The sequence below is a fragment of the Gossypium hirsutum genome, chromosome A01 (assembly GCF_007990345.1).
Source record: "Gossypium hirsutum isolate 1008001.06 chromosome A01, Gossypium_hirsutum_v2.1, whole genome shotgun sequence".
Lineage (NCBI taxonomy): Eukaryota > Viridiplantae > Streptophyta > Magnoliopsida > Malvales > Malvaceae > Gossypium > Gossypium hirsutum.
The window spans coordinates 1,510,883-1,531,085 of NC_053424.1; the positions used below are offsets into that span (position 1 = coordinate 1,510,883).

At 28.2% G+C, this 20,203-nt stretch overlaps 2 protein-coding genes across 2 annotated transcripts; one reads left to right on the forward strand and one right to left on the reverse strand.

Annotated features, from left to right (window-relative positions):
* Window positions 1-386: 386 nt before the first annotated feature.
* Window positions 387-6,509, reverse strand: LOC107928850 (secretory carrier-associated membrane protein 1). The gene is made up of 12 exons (XM_016860124.2): window positions 6,353-6,509; window positions 4,989-5,081; window positions 4,826-4,888; window positions 4,124-4,157; window positions 3,909-4,031; window positions 3,205-3,267; window positions 3,022-3,115; window positions 2,310-2,355; window positions 2,138-2,205; window positions 1,625-1,673; window positions 714-779; window positions 387-612 (listed from the first exon to the last, which is right to left on the reverse strand). Exons 1-12 carry the CDS (start codon window positions 6,404-6,406, stop codon window positions 526-528), a joined length of 840 nt encoding a protein of 279 aa, XP_016715613.2. The 5' UTR covers window positions 6,407-6,509; the 3' UTR covers window positions 387-525.
* A 9,172-nt stretch (window positions 6,510-15,681) lies between these two features.
* Window positions 15,682-19,825, forward strand: LOC107928807 (indole-3-acetic acid-amido synthetase GH3.10). Its single transcript, XM_016860084.2, has 4 exons — window positions 15,682-16,171; window positions 16,947-17,048; window positions 17,148-17,968; window positions 19,205-19,825. Exons 1-4 carry the CDS (start codon window positions 15,822-15,824, stop codon window positions 19,738-19,740), a joined length of 1,809 nt encoding a protein of 602 aa, XP_016715573.2. The 5' UTR covers window positions 15,682-15,821; the 3' UTR covers window positions 19,741-19,825.
* The last annotated feature ends 378 nt before the right edge of the window (window positions 19,826-20,203 follow it).

Consider the following 20,203-nt stretch of genomic DNA (forward strand, 5'->3'; position numbering starts at 1 on the left):
TTAATTTTAAATATTTCACTTTATTTAAAAAAATTAAATTTTAATTGTTAAGTTTTTATAAGATAATATAATATTAAAATAAAATAAAATAAAAATTTTGAAAAAATTTTACATTAAGTCTACTTATCATTTTTCAAACTACTTTATAGAAAAAATTCTATCAAATTATTATTTTTAGATTATCAAACATATTTTAAAAAATAAATCATTAAAAATATTAATTTTTAATTGATTTAATTTTTTCAACCACTTATCAAATAACTCCTAACTCTCAAATTTTTTTTTCTAAAATTTGTGTAATATAACACTACAATTCTACAAATCCTATGGAGAGAAGCAGAGATCAAGCATATATATGATTCATATATATATATAGACATTAAATATGGACAAAAAGCAATATTAATGCATTGAGAAAATATTATGTTCAAAGAACATATCAATGAAAATGAATATAGGCAAGAAACGAAAAAAAGAATGAACGAAAGGTAGGGGAAAAAGATTTGAGTCGACCTGTAATCGGAATCATAGTGCTGCCATCATGGAATTCGTTACAGCCTCGCGCTTTAATTCAGCAGCTTTACCGCTACCTCGGAAATACATGTAAACTTGCTGCGGGATTTGAAAGAGAAAACCGAGTGAATAAGCGAAGAAGAGGAGTAGTTTTAAAGGAAAAGATGACGAAAGAAGAGGGGGGTGGGGGGCTACTGAACCTGAATAACCCACAGACTGAGCAATGATTCGACGAAAAAGAATGCACAGCCGATAAAGTAGAATATCTGCAAGTCGAAAGCATGAACATGTCAAGCATTTTACAGAGTTGTGATGATTAGTGAAGGATAAACATGCAAAGGTCAAATTCTAGTATTAGTTATTATATTATGCATAAGTTTTGGTTTTAGTCATTGTATATTTGGTGATTCTTAGTTTCTATTCTTTTTAAAATTAGAATTTTAGTCCAAACTCAAATTGTAACAATTATACCATTAATTAAATTATGTTATTTCAAAAATTTTATACAACATTAATTTTATTATATGCATAACATCATATCAGCTTCCTAATTCAGTAATATATTTAAAAAATTGAATTTAATGGTTTGAGTTATAATTTAAATTTCAAAATTCAAAAAGTGTAGAGATTAAAAACAATCAAATTGAAGAACTAAGACTAAATCAATAACTTACTTATAGTACAAGACTAATATCAGAATTTGACTTCATTGGGTTTAATAGTTACAATTTGGGTCAATAATGAAATTTGAAATTTTGAAAAAGTATAGAAATTAAAGTTAACGGGTTCAATTAATCGAACCTTAGTTATATTACAACAACAAAAACGTGGATTTAAGCACACTTCAACGTGTTTTTCTCTCCAATATAAGGGTTTGGAGGGAGCAATATATGGATAGTAGGCATTGTATCAAAAAATATTGACCCACTTAAAAGATACAAACATTAAAATTGACCAAACTAAAGTATAAGGACTAAATCCATACTGTAAGCATAATATAGTGATTAATAGCAGAATTTGACATTGTTTTAGTATAATTCTATAGGAGGATACATAGTAAAATCAGGTTCCCGTGAAGTAAATTATAGCATTGTAATGGCAAGAAACTTACCCCTACCGCAGCATCAATGCCGAAAAGATCTATTGCAGGCAAAATACCTCTGTATAAAGAATTACGCCATAAAGACATCAGTAAAATATTACTACAAACAATCAAATACAAGGTAAGAGTACGTTCGAGTCTTGTATTAAGATTTAGATTATAATTTATTCTCTTTATAAAAAAAAGAAACAAATTAATTTCTGTATATTAAATTAAAATCTTTAAGTTAAATTTTTTTATTTATTTTTACAATTAAAAATTGTCATGGTTGATAGAGTAATCAGACAATTACACCATGAGTGCCACAAATATCTCGTGTCGATATGTAAAGATCAAATTTTAACAATAGAAATGAATGAAATTTTTAACAGAATGATCAATTTACTCTTTGATGTAATGTATAATGATTGCTTTACTCACTTTTTGAATAAAAAAATAAAAATTCTTATTACAAAAGCCTCCATGATACATTTATCAATACTAAAATTGTAGTACTTGAATGATAAAATCAAATAGACTTACGCAATAGACTTTCCCTTGAAAAGAAATGGAGGAGCAATTGTAGCAAAGATGCAAAAGAAGATATGCAACTACAAGGTAGATAAGAAGAGTTAGAAATTAATGAGGAGCTTTCCGATATATCTTTGATTACTAAAAGAAAAAGAAAATTACAGTGAGAAAGCAGTAAGCTTACAATGTAAAATATGAAAAACCATCCGAACTTCAATGCACTATCAGTCCTGTAAAGGAACAGGAATATAACTATATAAGAACAGTTCAAACTCAGCTACGTTGTTGAAGCTGAATTTCGGTGATGCATGGTTGAGATACTGTGTGGGAACAGGAAAATAACTAAATAACAACAGTTAAAATTCAGCTCACAATGTTATTTTATTCGTTTGATACATAATTATAGTGTTTTTTTGAGTTATAATATATTAGAAGTTTATGTACTCTTCTTAAATTTGAAAATTAGTCTATTAATTTTTCATATTTTAAAATTGAAGTTTCATTGTTAACATTATAAAATTTATTGTTAAATTTAGATTCATTACAATAATATTATTTTTTTAGTAAAATAACTACAAGGTGATTGTTTCTTTTTAATTTCAAAATGTCACACCAATAAAATTAACAAAAAAATTTCTAAAAATAAAAGTATAAAAATAAAATTTCAAATTTGTAAAGAATACATAGATTTATGACATATTTTAATTTCAAAATATTATAATAATAAATTTAAAAAGAATTAATAATTTTAAATTAAAAAAGTAAAGAGATTAAATATTTAAAAAATTTTAAGTTTGGAATCTATGAACACTAGAGAGATCTGGCCTTGCTTTAACTTTTAGCGTAAATAGACAGCTTGAATGTAAAATAAATATAGAATAACCAAAAAGTAGTACCTCATGGCACGATAAAGAGGGCGATACCACAAATAATAGGCACCAGGAACCCCACATAACAAATAAATGATGGCAAGAAACCAAATTGCTGGACCTGGAATGAATATACATTCCTAATATGAGTAAGTACGCCAAATGAACAGTAATTTTAAAGTACTAAAATTAATAACTTTTGAAATCCACCTTCACATTTGATCCAGGCGGCAGTGACGGCTATTATGTTCCATGCAAGACATGCAACCAAACCTGTCAACATACAAATAAATTTAGAGACACATAAGGTAAAAGTTCCTTTACGGTGTCTCTCAATTTTTAAATCAAATAAATTAGTATTTTTTTAAAAATTGAAGTAATTTAATTTTTATTAATTTCGAAAGTGAGTAAGTAAGAATAACTAATCACGATGTTAATATTTTTTTTAATTGTACATAATTTTAATTGGTACAATAATAAATTCAACCTTAACATTTATACATTTATATGGATGTTGCACGATAAATTTATTAAATTATAACTAAATTGATAAAAATGTGTAAACTTTTAGGGCTAAATTTATTATTATACCAATCAAAATTATGTACAATTGATGAAAAATATTAATGTTATAATTAATTATCCTTAGTTATTCACTTTCAAAATTGACAGAATTAAATTAAATTAATTTTTTTTAAATGGTCAATTTACACAATTTTGAAATTGATAGTAACTGAAGAGGTCTTTTTACCCACTTATAACTCAAAAGTAGAGCACCATAACAATATAGCTTTCAGACATTTTCAAGATATGAGAGAAATAAATAGAGCTGAGAAAGAGAAACTGAACTAATAGCACAATCCAAACAGGGACACACTTAAAAAATAAGTAAAATGGCCTTGATCTTAACTCACCTAACAATGTTGAGAAAGCAACATACTGCACATTTTGAAGGTTGATTGGTATTTCTTTTGCAATGTTATGATGAATAATAGGATAAAATGGTGGCCAATTTTTGTCCTCTATGATTATTCCAGCTGCCAAGGAGAAGACAAAGGAATATATTGCAAAATCAGATTGGTATCTGAAGCTCGTTAAGTCATCTATAATAAACAAAATAAAAACCTACATCGTGCGATTGCATCTTCCTTTCTTTTCAATTCCTGCATAATATTAAAGATAACACTCAGTATGAGGAAATTTTATTTTAGATGGAATTGTGAAATCACTCTACGCACCAATTTATCATCAAAGTTTAAATGCATCTAAAAAGAAGCATTTGAAATTTTTGACGATTTATTATTGTTATTAAAAAAGTGTTTTTAAAAAAAAATAAAATGTTTATTTTTTTTACAGACAATAAAATATCTATTTTAAATATGATATGTTGAACTTCTTTAATAAAGATATGGAAGTAGTTTCAACCGAAAGCAAGAGCAAAAAAAATTAACTTTTTGATTTGGGTCAAAATTTTTAATCTAGTTTAAAATGTATTTTTTACTACAATGATAAATGAAACTTACATAGATTGATTTCTAAATTCACATTTAAGAATTGCTATAGAATTTATTCAAAATTAAAAAGGAAAATAGTTCAGAACCAAATATATTCTACAAGCATTAGGAATAAACTAAAGTATCGAGTAAAATTTGATACTGAAAAACATGATTTTGATTTTTAATGCCAAGGTGCCAGTAATTTGATTGTTTTGCAAATATATAAAATTGAAACTGCAATATGAAAGGAGGAACATATCAACATTGACACCGAAAACCTCAAACAATGAACTGGAAGTACCTTGCTCAAGTACAAACAAGCAACAACAAATCACCTGTTCTCGCCTTCTCAGTTCAGCCTCTCTTGCTTGAAGTTCCTTCTCCTTTTCTTTTAAACTCTACGATTGATGAGACAAAAATGACAGAAAGGAGTCTATTACTTAATGTTTAGAACCATGCATCGTAGACAATTGAATACCTAGAAAGTTTTAAGATTACCTTGACAGAATCACGAGGAATATCTATCGTTGCACCACGGTCATATGGTTCAGGAGGAAGTGGTGAAAGCCTTGATGAAGCAGTACCTTGATTCTAATTTAAATAATAAAAAAATAAAAAAATAAAAGCAAATCAATCAAGATAGCTAGCACTTGCAAGAGTCACTATATTATGCAAGCAGAAAAAAATGATGAAATGACTTTTTAAGCCCCCATAATTTTGATATTGAGCAAATTGGTCCCTCTAAAAAATCGGAGCAATTTAATCCCCGTCAATTTTAAAATTAACCAACTAGGGACAATTAATTATTACATTAATGTCTTCTGTCAATTGTATGACATTTTAATTGGTATAATAACAAATTTAACCCTCAAAGTTTACTCATTCTATTAATTTGGTCTTGATTTAACAAATTAGCCCACACCATTTGTTTAAATGTGGAGGCCAAATTTGTTGGATTTTTTTTTAAATCAAGACCAATTTGAAAAACATGTAAACATCAATGGCTAAATTTATTATTATATCAAGCAAAATGATGTAAAATTAACAAGAAATTATTAACTTAGTGATTAATTATCCTTAGTTGCTTACTTTCTAAATTGATAGAGATAAAATTGCTCTGATTTTTTTAAGAGGGACCAATTTGCTCAATATCAAAATTGAAATGGACAGGAAAGAGAATTTTACCGAAAGAAACTTGTATGCAAAACTGCATACATGGATAAAAAAAGTAAGCAAGTCACAATAGACACAGTCAAATAATTACAGTGCAAGAAACATTAGCAGATATAAATATTTCACAATGAAAGCAAGGTATAAGCTAATGGGAACAAGTACACACTACACAGTATTCACCAGGGGAAAAACAAAAGAAGAAGCCATATACCATGATAATCATTTATCTTCTTGTTCTTATTTTTTAAATTCATATTAACTTGTCAAAGTTTTAAAAGCTATATATCTAAAAAAAAGTGACAATCGTAAGAAAAAAAAACCAGTCCTAAATTCAAATGATCTTGTCTATGTTTAAAAAGATACATCTCATAAGATGACAATATTGGTATCTAATATTCAGTTTCTTTCAATTCATAGCTTCTCATTTGTCAAGAAATGCAATAATAATAATAATAATTCAAAATCAACATTTTTACTAAAGCTACATTATGGAACGCACGTCACTGGTATCGGCAATGAAACAGATCTAATAATTAAGCCGATCAATGACCCGAATCAACGAAAACATTGCCAAAAAAAAAAAAGGAAACAGAAATTCAAGAATTCAAATCCACATCAAAGGTATTTTCCGTTTATGGAAAAATCAGGTACGGATACGTAAAAAAAACGTGAGTACAGAACGAACTTACCGAGAAAGGATTCACCTCATCCTCATCGAAAGGGCTAGAATCGAAACGATTCATGGAATCACGAAGATGAAATTACTAACACTGAAAATGATGTGAAAATGAGAGAGGAATTTATTGGATTTGGATTATTTTTGGAAATGGAGACTGTTTGTTTGAAGAGAAAATATGGAAGGAAAAATATATAACGAGGGAGAAATTGGCGGGCCGCGGCTGAGGTTTAAATAAGAGTTGATAATGGGCTTGGTTAGCTTATTCACGTCATATTTAGGCCCAATTAGTATTTTATTATAAAAATATAGTAAATTAAATTATTATTTTAAAAAAATATGGTGGTTTTCAGTAGAGGTGATCATAGACTGGGCCGACCCAGGACCAAGCAAAAATTTAGGCTCGTTTGCTAGAGTTGGGGGCAACCTAAAAAATTGGCCTAAAAATTGTATAAGCCCAGCTCAAATAAAAATGCTAAAACCCGAGCCCAATCTGGCCCTCCCATATTAATTTTTTTATATTATATTATTTTTTACATAATTTTTTAAATATATATAATACATAAAAAATACTAAAAATATTAAAATAAATATTTTCGAACAAATTAAAAATAAAATTTTAAAAATATGTATACTTAAATAATACTAAGATAGATGCAACTTAACAAGAAAATATCTCTAAAATAATAACAAAATTAACAATAAAACAAGTGTTATACAATATTCAAACAATAACAACAAAATAGTAGCAATGTAATAATGAAGTGGTAGCAAAATAGGGAGAAAACAAGAAGAAAATGTCATTAAAATAACAAAAAAAATATTTTTTTGTCATTTAGTAAATCTAGATTGGGTCCGGCTCTAGTAAAAATGTCTTACATGAGGCGGACCCATTTTTCGGGCCTATATTTCTGTCCAAATCCTCCCACTTTTCAGGCGAGCCTTCGGGATGGGCCAAGTGGCCTAGCCCATGAGCACATCTGGTTTTTAGATATATGGTAGATTTTTTGTCTTCAAAAAGTGATCCCATCACGTTAAATGACGAGCTCATTATGCATGCAGACCTGTTCATGAATCGAGTTATCCACCTAAACTCGAAGGCTCGTTTGAAATTTAGAGCAATAGGGGTAAAAATATTAGGTCTGAAAAATAAGTTTGAACAAAAAAATTTATGTCCGCTTAAAACATGGGTTGGGCTTGAACATTTAAAGCCTAAACCTAACTCGACCCATTTTCTATATTTATAATATGATATATTTTGTTATTTTTATATATTATATACTTTATAACAAATAAAAACTAAATCTATAGTAATATGTAATAGTATAATGTAAATATTTTAAAAATTGTTAAGATGGCAATATAAAATTTTAATAAATGAAAAAAATATTAAATATTACATTAAAATTAATATAATTTTTTTAAAAATTCAAATAAAAATTATATGAACGGGTTTAAAATGAGCTTGGGTTAGCTATTTACAAATATGAGGGAGTTTGGTCAAAATTTTAGCTCCATATTTTGAGTTAGGTTTAGCATGAGCAAATATAAAGTATATTAACATCATATTTGATCCTGGCCCAAATTTGACTCGGCCCGACATATGAACCACTATATTATGATTTCAATAAAATGTAACTTTTGCAAGGAGAAAATTACAAATTCTCCTCACAAAAATTTCATATGGCTTGTAATATTTGCATTCCTCGCAATTTATTTTTTCATCAAAGTTTCACACAATATCACATTCCCGGGCTTGACAACGGTCTGTCCAGTCATCTCACATTGACTCCAACAGTGTCCCTAAGTTTATGTTCAACATCTTATCAGTTACACTTGTGAAATAGTGTTTTGTGTTGGAACCCGCCAACATCCCTCTATAAATACCCCATTTTATCACCAAAGCTAGACAACAATAACAAAAGAAGACGTATGATAATTTATTTCCATATAGCCAACACTCAACTTAAATATCCTTCTAATTTAGTGACTCTCCACATCTCTTACGGTGTGAATCATCATCAATTTTTAATAAACGATAATCCGAACTTAAACTAATATTAATTAATAGGCTACAACTTAAGATTCCAACCTCTACCACCGTAATAGCTCTCCACATTTCTACGATAACGCTGATAATCCCAATCATCTCCTCTTGAATTTCCTTTGTTGCCAGTTATGTCAACTTTCTATTCATTAAGATCCATTTTAGATTTTGTAATAAAGTTTTAAATTCAATAATATCTGTTTAAATTCAGGGAAAAAACATGGAAAAGAAGTCGAATTTTGAGCACCACTTATAATTTTTTTTTTCCCGACAGAGACAAAATGGTTACTTTTCATTGATGTCCAAATCCTCTCACTAAATCTACAAAAAAGAAAACAAGTAAACATAATTATGTCACTTTAATCCCTGTTTTCCACATGGCTATTGAAAAGTCAAGATCAATAATGTCGTTTTATAATCAAAACTGGGACAAAAATATCATTTTTGCCTTATTTATTATTATTTATTTCTTCTTCTTGCCTTTTCTTTCTTTTGGTTGTTTTGTTGGATATTAAAATGAGAAATCATTAATATTTAAGGGAATAACAGTTTAAATTTTAGAAATAATATTATTAAAAAAAAAGATAAATATGAATTTAGAAAGAGTTAGCCTTCATTTAGAAGCGATACCAAGAGAGTTAGCGAGTGTCTCAATTCTCTAAAATGAAAATTTTCGTTTTCGTTTTTAACCTTTTAAATTTTATAAAATTTTAAATTAATATATGGTAAAATTATACTTTAACTTTTTAAAAGTAATAAATTTAATTTATTAATTTAAAAATTATAAAGAGATAAACTATTGAAATGGTAAAATTATATTTTAACTCTCTCTAAAATATACAATTTAATTTTGGTCCCTCAAATTTTCTAACTTCACCTCTTTCTTCATGGATGGTAAAATGTATTAAATAAGATGTTCATCATACACACACAAAAAGGGAAAAGGATTACAAATAAGAAAAATGATTGAATAAAAATAGTTATGTGAGGCCATACTATAATATATTTGTTCAAAATTGTATCCTTTAATTATCAATGAAGTTCTAGTATAGTTGGCAAAGGTAAAAGTTTTGGGCCTTGAATGCTTAAGTTCAACGCTTATCACATGTAAATTATAAATGACGTATTCAAGTCTGATCATATGTTGTCATCATGTACGAGTTTTAATCCAGTTAGTCGATTTTAATTTGGATTATTTTAGTCCTTACTTTGTTTGTACTATAATAGTTTGATTTTTTACTTTGTCGGTTGCTCGAGCATATATTTATATCTATACTTGTATTTTGATTGTACTATACTTGTAAGCTTTAAAAAAAAGAGTACCACGAAATTAGATTTGTCTATAAATTGGAGTACTTTTTGAACTTGCTAAGTTCAACCCATAAAAAATCAAACGTTAGGTAAGAAATTTTTGAATTTGGGTCAGATCAGAAATTAAAATATTCTTTTTAACCCTTTAAATCTATCTAAACTTATAAAAATAATAAAAGATTTTTAAATTTGGGTTTTTAACTTTAACATTTATTTGTTATATTTAATGTATAATAAATAATTATTTTTTAAAAGAAAAAACCTAAATATATAACATGGTCCCAATGAAAGTGACTTGACATAATTATTTCATACCCCATTTCGTCTAGAATGATTGATTAAAGTCTCACGCGAGGATTCTAGACGGAGGAACTCGAGGATTCTAGACGGAGGATATCTTAAGCCCCTTAAAATCTACATATATGAGTTTAGAGGAGATAAAATTCGATTCAATTAAAAAAATTTAATAAAATATTTAAAATTTGGATTAAATAATTTAAATTATTTGAGTTGATCGAATTATTCGGATTAACTCAAATAAAAAATTAAAATTTTCAATTTAACTCATATATGAATTATACAATTTAAATTATCTAAAAATTTAAATAAGAAAAGGTAAAATTACGTTGTTTTGATAAATGATTACCTTTTCTAAAGTTAAAAGTCAAAATCATTAAATTAAAAAGTAAAACTACTTCATTTTGATAAATGTTTACCTATTAAGTTAAAAGGTAAAACCATTTATATAGTTAAATAATATTGTACTTTGTCTACTAGTTAAATAATTGATCTATGTAAATGCAACATTGAGTATAAATAATATGATTCGTTAACTTGGCTCGAAATTTTTTGACTTGATTCAATTCGATTTGAAAAAAATTCAAATTGAGTTCGATTGTAAAAATAGGATCCGCCAACTCAACTAACTCGAAATTTTTTGACTCGGTTCAACTTGACTAGATTGAATGCCCAACCCTATATAAGTTATTAGAACCATTCGGTTAATTTGATTTTTCCTATTAAATCAATTAAAGTCTCAAGTATTATATTTTTGTTAGTTATTATTCGTTACCAAAATTTAACCGCATTGATCGATTTATGTATAATATTGTTAACATATTAATAATATATAATAAAATATACATAAAATAATTAGTTAATTGATTTAACGTTAATAATTTATGCTTATATTTTATTTGTGTATCTTTCTTGTGTCGTATGGCTAAAAACAAGCGTTTGGTGACGGGGTGGATGCAAGGCTAGTTCACTCATGTGGGTGGAGAGTCGTCGAGTTTGGGGATTAGGTGTTCCTATTGGAGTGGTAAAGAGACTGAAGGGGGAAATTGGAAAAGTATGGACTGCCTTTGCTTCTCACAGGGGTGGGATGAATTTATATATCGATGCAACATACCAGCCTTTGGTTGGTTCATTGGTCTTTGTCATTAGCCTGTCTAAGAACTTACAAAGATGAGTGATATGATATTATAAAGTATGTGGATGATAAAAGATGATTGTCCTATCAATATAAATAATTCACCTGACAATAGCGTCTCTATATTTCCAAAGATTTAAGTAATAGTATCTCGATGGAAGTTTATTGGTAATGTACTAGTTGTCTCATGAATGTATCACGTGCATCCGAAGTATATTATTTTGAGGATCTTTTTAATATTTTATATCTTTTTTAGATAAAAAATAAAAAAATGCATACGTATAATATGAAATGAATCTAAAACATTATAGTTTTCAATATCTTCACTTTACCATTTCAACAAAAGATTCATTTTTTTATATTAATTTTTAATAAATATATTTGTTATATAATTCTATTTTTACTTGCATCAAATCTATCATAATTTAGTAATTATATTATGTCGGGTTTTGTTATAACAATAATACTAAAAAATTAATTAATTACAAAAATAGAGTGTTTTCTATAGTGTTTTTCGGTATTGCCTGATTAGTTGGCGGCACCAGATTGAAGTATAATGAAGCAAAACGTTCAGGGACTTGATATAAAACTTTTCTCTTTTAGATTGGATGTTGTAAAGAAAAACTTAAGGGTGATGCCTAATAGTATAGCGATACCAAATATATTTTGGGGGATAATTGTTTCGTAAACCTTTTCTTGTTTATTATTTTCTTTTTAAGGTACTTCCGTTTTTTAAAATAAACCCTACTTATTATTTTCCTTTTAAAACCATGCAGTAAATGATGTTTTTATCTGTAAATATTGAACTTGTTTGAGGATTAAATTAATTTAATAATTGAGAGGACTAATTTGATTTAGCCCTTATAATAGAGGGGCCAGATTCAAACAATTATAATTGAGAGGGTTTAAAAACAATCAAATAACTTCAACATTTATCGATAAAAATATTATTTACTACGTGACTTTAAAATGAAAATAATAAGCAATGAATGGTTTATTTTAAAAAAATGATAGTACTTTAAAAAGAAAATAAAAAATAAGAAAGGGTTTATAATGGAATTATCCCTTAATAAGTATTTGATGTGTGCATCCTTAAGTTATTTTTTTACAACAACAATCTAGAAGGGAGAAGTTTTATATCAGATCCTTGAACGTTTTAGTTTATCACATTTCAGTTTGATACTATTAATATGTCAAACGACATTGAAAAACACAAAAGATAACACTTTATTTTCGTAATTAATCTGTTTCATTCAATTTTTGTAATTAATTAATTTTTTAGTATTATGTTTATAAAAACCCTATTTTGCCCCGTGCATCAAAGGTGATGGACCTACAACCTTGAAGATTGAGCCAAAGACACAAACAGCTGTAGAAACCATTATGGTGAACCTGTAAGATAGAGACTGCACCTTGGGTGCCACCGTTCACTCACCTCAGCCACTTATCAATGAACCATCCTTTGGTAGATAGGATATAAAGACAAACCCCAATGATATGGTTGTTTAATCATAAATACCATACAATACAAACAATATACGATAAATATATGTAAAATAATTTAATATAATGTACAAATTAAATTTTATATTTTATTTAGGGATAAAACAAGATTTAATATATAAATTTTGTAATTTTTCTTAATTTGGTCTCTATATTTGAATTTAATTCAAGTATGACAGCATACAACATCATCCCTTTTTAAAATTATACAAAATCTAAATAATATTAAAATATATATGTTTAAAAAATTAAAAAATTTCAAGTGATAATATAACACAATCTCATAGTCTTATGTAATCGTACTTTAACAGAATCTAAATTTAAGAGTCAATTTGTGAAAAACTGCTAAGTTTCGAGACAAATGTGAACCGAGAAAATATTTCTAATTTAATCCCTAAACTTTGATTTCATTAAAGTGTGTTGATGTGACATTTTAAACAAGGGTGAAGTGATTTATTTTGAGGGCGAATTTTAATTGTATATTTTTAAGAGAGTTAAAATGCAATTTAATCATTTTAATAGTTTGTATCTTTATTACATTTTAAAGAAGTAAATAAAAATTTTATAATTTTTTTAGGGTCAAAGTGAAATTTTATTATGTACTGCCGAAATTGAATATTTTTCTTAATTATATAAAATTTAAAAAATACAAAAATAAAAATTCTATTTTTAAAAAAAAATTCTTTTAGGTAATAGCATATCACAATCTTATAATGTCATGTCATTATATTTTAAAGGAATCTAAGTTTAAAAATTAAATTGAGAAAAGCAGTTAAATTTCGAGACTGATGTGAACCAAAAAAATTGAAAGACCAAAGTGAAAAAAATACCAAATTTAAGAACTAAATATTAATTTGTCCCTATCATTTAATATATTAATTTTACAAATCAAAATTATTTTCTTAAGTATGACAACAAACAACACAATTATTAAAAAAAATATCAAATCCATGAATATTGAAAATTGACATTGTATTTTGTCGATTTTGTTTCCTAAAGTAATTTTACCTCCATGAGACTCCAACCTTATAACGGATAGACAGGAATCATCAAAAGCAAACAACATTTGATTTGTTCCATCAACAAAAAATTCATTTTAAATTCAAAGTTTGGCTCGAAATTAAAAAATATATATATAAAAATTAATTTCGGAAAATAAAATTCATTTAAAAATAAAAAATTAAATAGTTAAAAAATTATTTTATAATTTTTCATAATTGGGTGGTAAAAAAAAAAGAACAGAACTATAATCGAGTGACTATTAATATAGTTTATCCAAAAGTAAAAGATAATATGAGTAGACTTAAACGAGTTTGCGTTAGTCATTTACAAATATAATTAGACTTGAACAACATTTGAGACTCGTATTCTAGATCGACTTGGGCTTGGATAACTATGCATGATATTGATGTCAAGCACAAACATGATTTGAATCTAACTCAATCCAATCCATAAACATATGTAATTAATTAGTGTATTATTATTAAAAAAAAACTTATTCTATGAACTCTCATAGAAATAAATAGTTTAATATTTGATAAGGAAATTTAAAATTATATATGCATTTTTTATTTTTATTTTTTTATTGTTTATAACTAGCTTGAGTTTTATAATAAAAAAATATTTATGTTTCAACAAATTTCAAATATTATTCTGTCACATACAGTCCTATCATGAAACTTTCTTTTCATTGTATAATATGTGTCGATATAAATATATATATTCCATACTAATTTTAGTAATGAATTTGAGACCGTCCAAGTCGAATTGGGAAAATATCAAGAATATTTTTTAAAAGTAATTTTGATTATAAAATAAACAACATTTTGGTTGGTAAGGATAGGATTTTTCGAATTGAGTCATTATAAATTTAGATAAATTTAGGTTACTGTCACTTTTAATTTTATTTATTCAAATTATTTCATATTTAAGTTATTTTAAGATTAAATCGTTTTGGGTTTTAATTGTTTTAAGTTCGAGTAAGTTTCGAATTGAAGTGAAGTTTGAGTTGTTAATTTTTAAAAGTTTCTAAATTTAAATCGAGTTGGATATTTTTTGAAAGTTTTAGTAGTGCAAATATAACTAGTATAATGTATAAAGGATGAAGAATTAAATCAATTCGGACAAAACTTACACATAATATATGCATATGATGAATGAGAGATCCATACGTTATACTTACAAATAATGAGACTTGAATTTGAAAATTTATAAACTCAAAATCTTCACCTTAACTAACTCGTCGATGAGTCGTGGAGTCGGAATTAAGTTAAAATATGAGAAAAAAAATATTTAAGATGGGCATGCATGGTGCCAATTTGTCGGAGCGGGTTGACTGTATAGTATATAGTCTATGGTCTATGGTCCCCTTCTAAATTCCTAGGTGTACCCCAAAGAATCTAAATTCCTAGGTGTACCCCAAAGAATCTAATCTCTCTCCCGAAAATGACAACACCCCCATCAATTGCGGTCGAGAACCCATCGAACACTTCAACCATGGTGCTTCAATAAAAATAAAGTTAAACTATGTATTATCACTAAATTATAAATTATCAATATGTTTATATTTTAATTATTTAATTTCAAAAATTATAAAAATGACTTTCGTTTAAGTTATTGAGCTGTTAAAATCATTGTTATATGACTTCTTCTTATTTGTACTGTTTGCATCAATCAAAAGTTTTTATTCCTCTTGTACAAATTATTTTTTTCATTAAATAATTTTGAATGAAATCTGCAAACCAAATCTATAATATTGATCTTCAGATCAGTTTTGATCTAAGATATATCTTCTACTCACTAATAAATACAGATTCATAATACCGATTGTTGAATCATCACTTGTACCTCACTAATTGAACTTAAAACAAAAAAAAAACAAAAAAAAAAACTTAACAACTCAATAACATAAATAAAAACCTTTTAATAGTTTATTGACTTAAATGAAAACTTTTAAATAATTCAGTGATCATTTTATAACTTTTTAAAATTAAGTGACTAAAACATAAAGTTACTAATAATTTAGTGACATTGGGTGTAATTTACCTAATAATATGATAACCACCATGCCAAAGATTTTTTTTTATAAAGATTTTTTTTTTTATTTCTTCAAGTTGCCATAGCACCCAACATTTTCATTTTACTTGCTACCTTTCTTTTCGTTTTGTTTCGTTTCTTTTCTGTCCCTTTATGGAAGCTGAAGCTAGCAATGGCAATGGCAATGGCAATGGCAATGGTTGCTCCAATGATCACGACATTATCCGCTGGTTCGACACCATATCGACCAACGTCGCCATGGTTCAAAGAGAAACCCTTCGCCAGATCCTCGAGTTGAACCGCGGCGTCGAGTACTTAAAGAAATGGTTCGGGGACAAGGATTTGGATATTCGAGAGATGGATGCATGTGAAATGGAATCGCTTTACACTTCTTTGGTACCTTTAGTTTCCCATGAAGATTTAGAGCCTTTTATTCAACGAATTGCAGATGGGGACACTTCTCCTATTCTTACCCAACATCCTATTACCACACTGTCTCTAAGGTAAGGACATTGTTCAGCTTTGGGACAAAACATGGCTTACATTCATGACCCTTGTCTTAAAGTGTATTGTAAAGGTACCTCTATCTCTTTTTTGTAAAGGTACCTCTATCTCTTTTTTTTATGTCCATGTTATATCTTAAGATAATCTTGAAACAAATTCAGTTTCTTAAAACATCGTATTAGTTTTGTGTTCAAAAGAATGGTAGAGATTTCATGGCATCTTCCTTTTAGTGAAATTATATAAATTTGTGGTTCTTGTGCTTATGTTTTCATTTAGTCAAGTTTGGTCTGTTTCAGGTTTATATCGTTTTTGGTTTGTATAGTTTCATCTTTGTGTTCTAGTCACTTCATATTCAAGTAATTTTGAGCTTAAATTGGTTATTGTTCGAATAAGTTTTGCGTATGATTACATTTAAGTTTAAATTGAACTGGTTTAAGTTGTTAATTTTTTATGATTAAATCAAATTGAAGCAAGTTTAGATTCGAATTAATCTATATGAGTTTTGGGATTTTTTTAGTCTTCACTAAAAGTATTAATCAAAGTTGCCTTACTATAATGATGCTAAGAGAGTTTGGTACAAAGACTTTATTTCACTTATCATAAATGTACTTTCTGTCCTATGGAACCTTCTTTTATTACCCAAAAAATGAGTATATTTCAAAATTTACTCCTCCATATTTTGCAGATGATTTTTTCGTATTAAATTTAAATAAAATATAATTACTATTTTCGTCGTTTAATTTAAATAAATTTACTTACGTTTCTCGTTTGCAGCTCCGGTACCACCGAAGGTCGACAAAAGTTCATACCATTTACCCGTCATAGCTCGAAGACAACTTTGCAGATCTTCCGATTAGCAGCAGCATATAGATCAAGGTCCTCCCTTTACCTCTTTCATTTAAATCACTACTTGGGGACAAATCGATATTATTATAATAATTCATTAGTCGATAACATTCGTTATGTGTTTTATAGGGTGTACCCAACACGAAGCAAAGGAAGGATCTTAGAGTTCATATACAGTAGCAAAAGGTTCAAAACAAGAGGAGGACTAATGGCTGGAACGGCAACGACACACTATTTTGCCAGTGAAGAATTCAGAATCAAACAAGAGAAAACAAAGCTGTTCACTTGTAGTCCCCACGAGGTGATCTCGAATGGGGACTACAAACAAACAACGTATTGTCACCTCTTACTCGGCCTCTTCTTTCACAAAGAGGTTGAGTGCATTACCTCGACTTTCGCTTACAGTATCGTCCAAGCCTTCTCCTCGTTCGAAGAACAGTGGGAAGATATATGCAAAGACATCAAAGAAGGCAATGTTAGCTCGAAAATAACGTGGCCGAAGATGCGGAAAGCCGTGTTGGACATAATCGAACCGAACCCAATTTTAGCCTCGAGGATTGAAGCTATTTGCGAGGGTTTACAAGGCTCGGATTGGTTCGGTTTGGTACCTAAACTTTGGCCCAATGCTAAATACGTTTACTCTATAATGACCGGATCCATGCAACATTACTCGAAGAAACTAAGGCATTATTGTGGTTCGTTGCCATTGGTGAGTGCCGAATACGGGTCGACGGAGAGTTGGATCGGGGTGAATTTGGATCCATCTTTGGAACCCGAAAAGGTCACTTTTGCTGTAATGCCCACATTTTCGTATTTCGAGTTTATTCCTCTTTACAGACAAGATCAATATTCGGGTTCTGGTAGTGTTGATTTCATTGAAGATGACCCGGTTCCACTTTCCCAAGTCAAGGTTGGACAAGAATACGAGATTGTTCTCCCTACTTTTACTGGTAAGTTCCTTTTTTTTTTTTCTTTTTCAGAATATTTTTTAAGGGTTAATATATATTTTGCCCCCTCAACTTACTCAAAAGCATTCAGTTGATACTTAGGGCTGAAGCTAGAAACCTTTTTAGAAGGATCGGAATTAAAATATATATCTTTATGAAAGCTAAAAAGTAATTTCACCATTGAATTGACTTATATTTTATTGTTTTTAAAAAGGCTAAATTGAAATTTTAACATTTTAAAAAAACAAACTATAATTTTATCGTATATTGATTTAAGATTTTATAAATTTTAGAACTTAAAAAGAGAATTTCTCATTTTAAAAGGGTCAAGCCTTTGCTTGCCTTCCTCCCTTTGTCTCTATCGGTACCCTAATTAGTATCTGAACTAGTTTTCTGTTACAAGTTTGGCATTACTTGGCATGCCATGTGTAAAATATATAAATTAATAAAAAGATATAATTTTTATTTGGACATCAATTTGTCTAGACTAATTTTAGATGTGTTTTTTAGTAATTCCATAAATTTTTAATTATTTTTGTAAGATTGAGAAATGAAAACCGAATTTTTTTTCAACATTTTAAACAAAAATGGGCATTTTCTTAAATGTTAGTTCAATTTCTTCAATTTTTTATGATTTTTTTCTTAATTATTATGTATGATTTTAAAATTTTCAAAATAGTTAGATAATCTTATTTAATAAATTGAAACCGTTAAATCGAAAATTGAAAGTCATGCTTCGATATAAACATTAAATTTCAACCAATGACCCCCATATGTATGTTGGGTATATCCATGATTCTCATTTTATCTCGTCATATTTCATATTATTGATTATTTTAATTTTTAATGTCTATTTGTTTACAATTAAGTTTCTTTTAAGAAAAAAATTTATCCACTCCATTTTGCCTTGATTTAAAAAATATATATTTTTGTCGATTGAGTCTTAGTTCAATGAATATGAGCATTGTTGTTAATACAGGAAGATGTGTGTTTAAGTATGTTGAAGCGCATTGTCCTCTTATTCATGAGTTAGAGAGAAACTATAAATAGTTCTATGCATTATTTAAAAAAAAGTAGATATAATCAGAACATATAATAAATTTGTTTAAATATATATTTTTTCATTTGGAGTGAAATAATTAAAAATTTTATATGACGATTTGAGTTTTTATTATTTCATATAAACTCATTTTTTTTGACGAACCATAATCGTGTTTACTATGTATTAATAATTGGCAGGGCTTTACAGATATAGACTCGGAGACGTGGTAGAAGTGAGCGGATTTCACAACGAAACCCCAAAACTGAAATTCATATGTAGGAGAAAGCTATTACTAGTCGTTAACATTGACAAAAACACCGAGAAAGACCTTCAATTAGTGGTCGAAAAAGGTTCCCAATTGCTGAGCAAACACCGAGCCGAGCTAGTCGATTTCACGAGCCATGCTAAACTAACGCATCAACCGGGCCACTACGTGATCTATTGGGAGATCAAAGGCAAAGTTGAGGAACGGGTCCTCTGCGAGTGTTGCCGGGAAATGGATGCCTCATTTGTCGACCCCGGCTACGTCGTGTCAAGACGGACCAACTCGATCGGACCATTGGAGCTTTGTATCGTCGAAAGAGGTACTTTTAAGAAGATTTTGGATTATTTCATAGGGAATGGGGCAGCACTCAGCCAATTTAAGACACCAAGGTGCACTAATGACCGGACATTACTTAAAATCCTTGATCTTTACACTGTTAAGAGGTTTAGAAGCACAGCTTATGGTTAAAACCGTTAAGTAGAATATAACAACAACAAACAAGTTTTATGTTTATTTTATTGCAATCTTAGAATCCAATGTCCATTTATGCTAACGCAGGAATTTGTATTGATGGGGGACTTTTGAAAAGATAATTTAATATATTCACTCTCAACTAATAAAGTGATATCCAATTAATCTAAATTTGAATCTTTTATCATATGAAAATTTTCTTTTTCTTTTTGAGTTATGATTGTTTGATCATAAATTGTTTGTAAAAATTACTATGATAGTTATTGGTGTGCTCAATAAAGAAAGATATTAGTTTGGTAAAAGCATGAGTTCAAACCAGGGTGTAACTGAACTGAACCGAGTTTGAATATTGTTAAGCTTAAGCTCAAGCTCGATTTGAAATTCAGAATAACATCAATTTTTTAGCTCGAGCTTGACTTGATAATTAAGTTTAAGATTGATAATATATATTAAGGGTAAT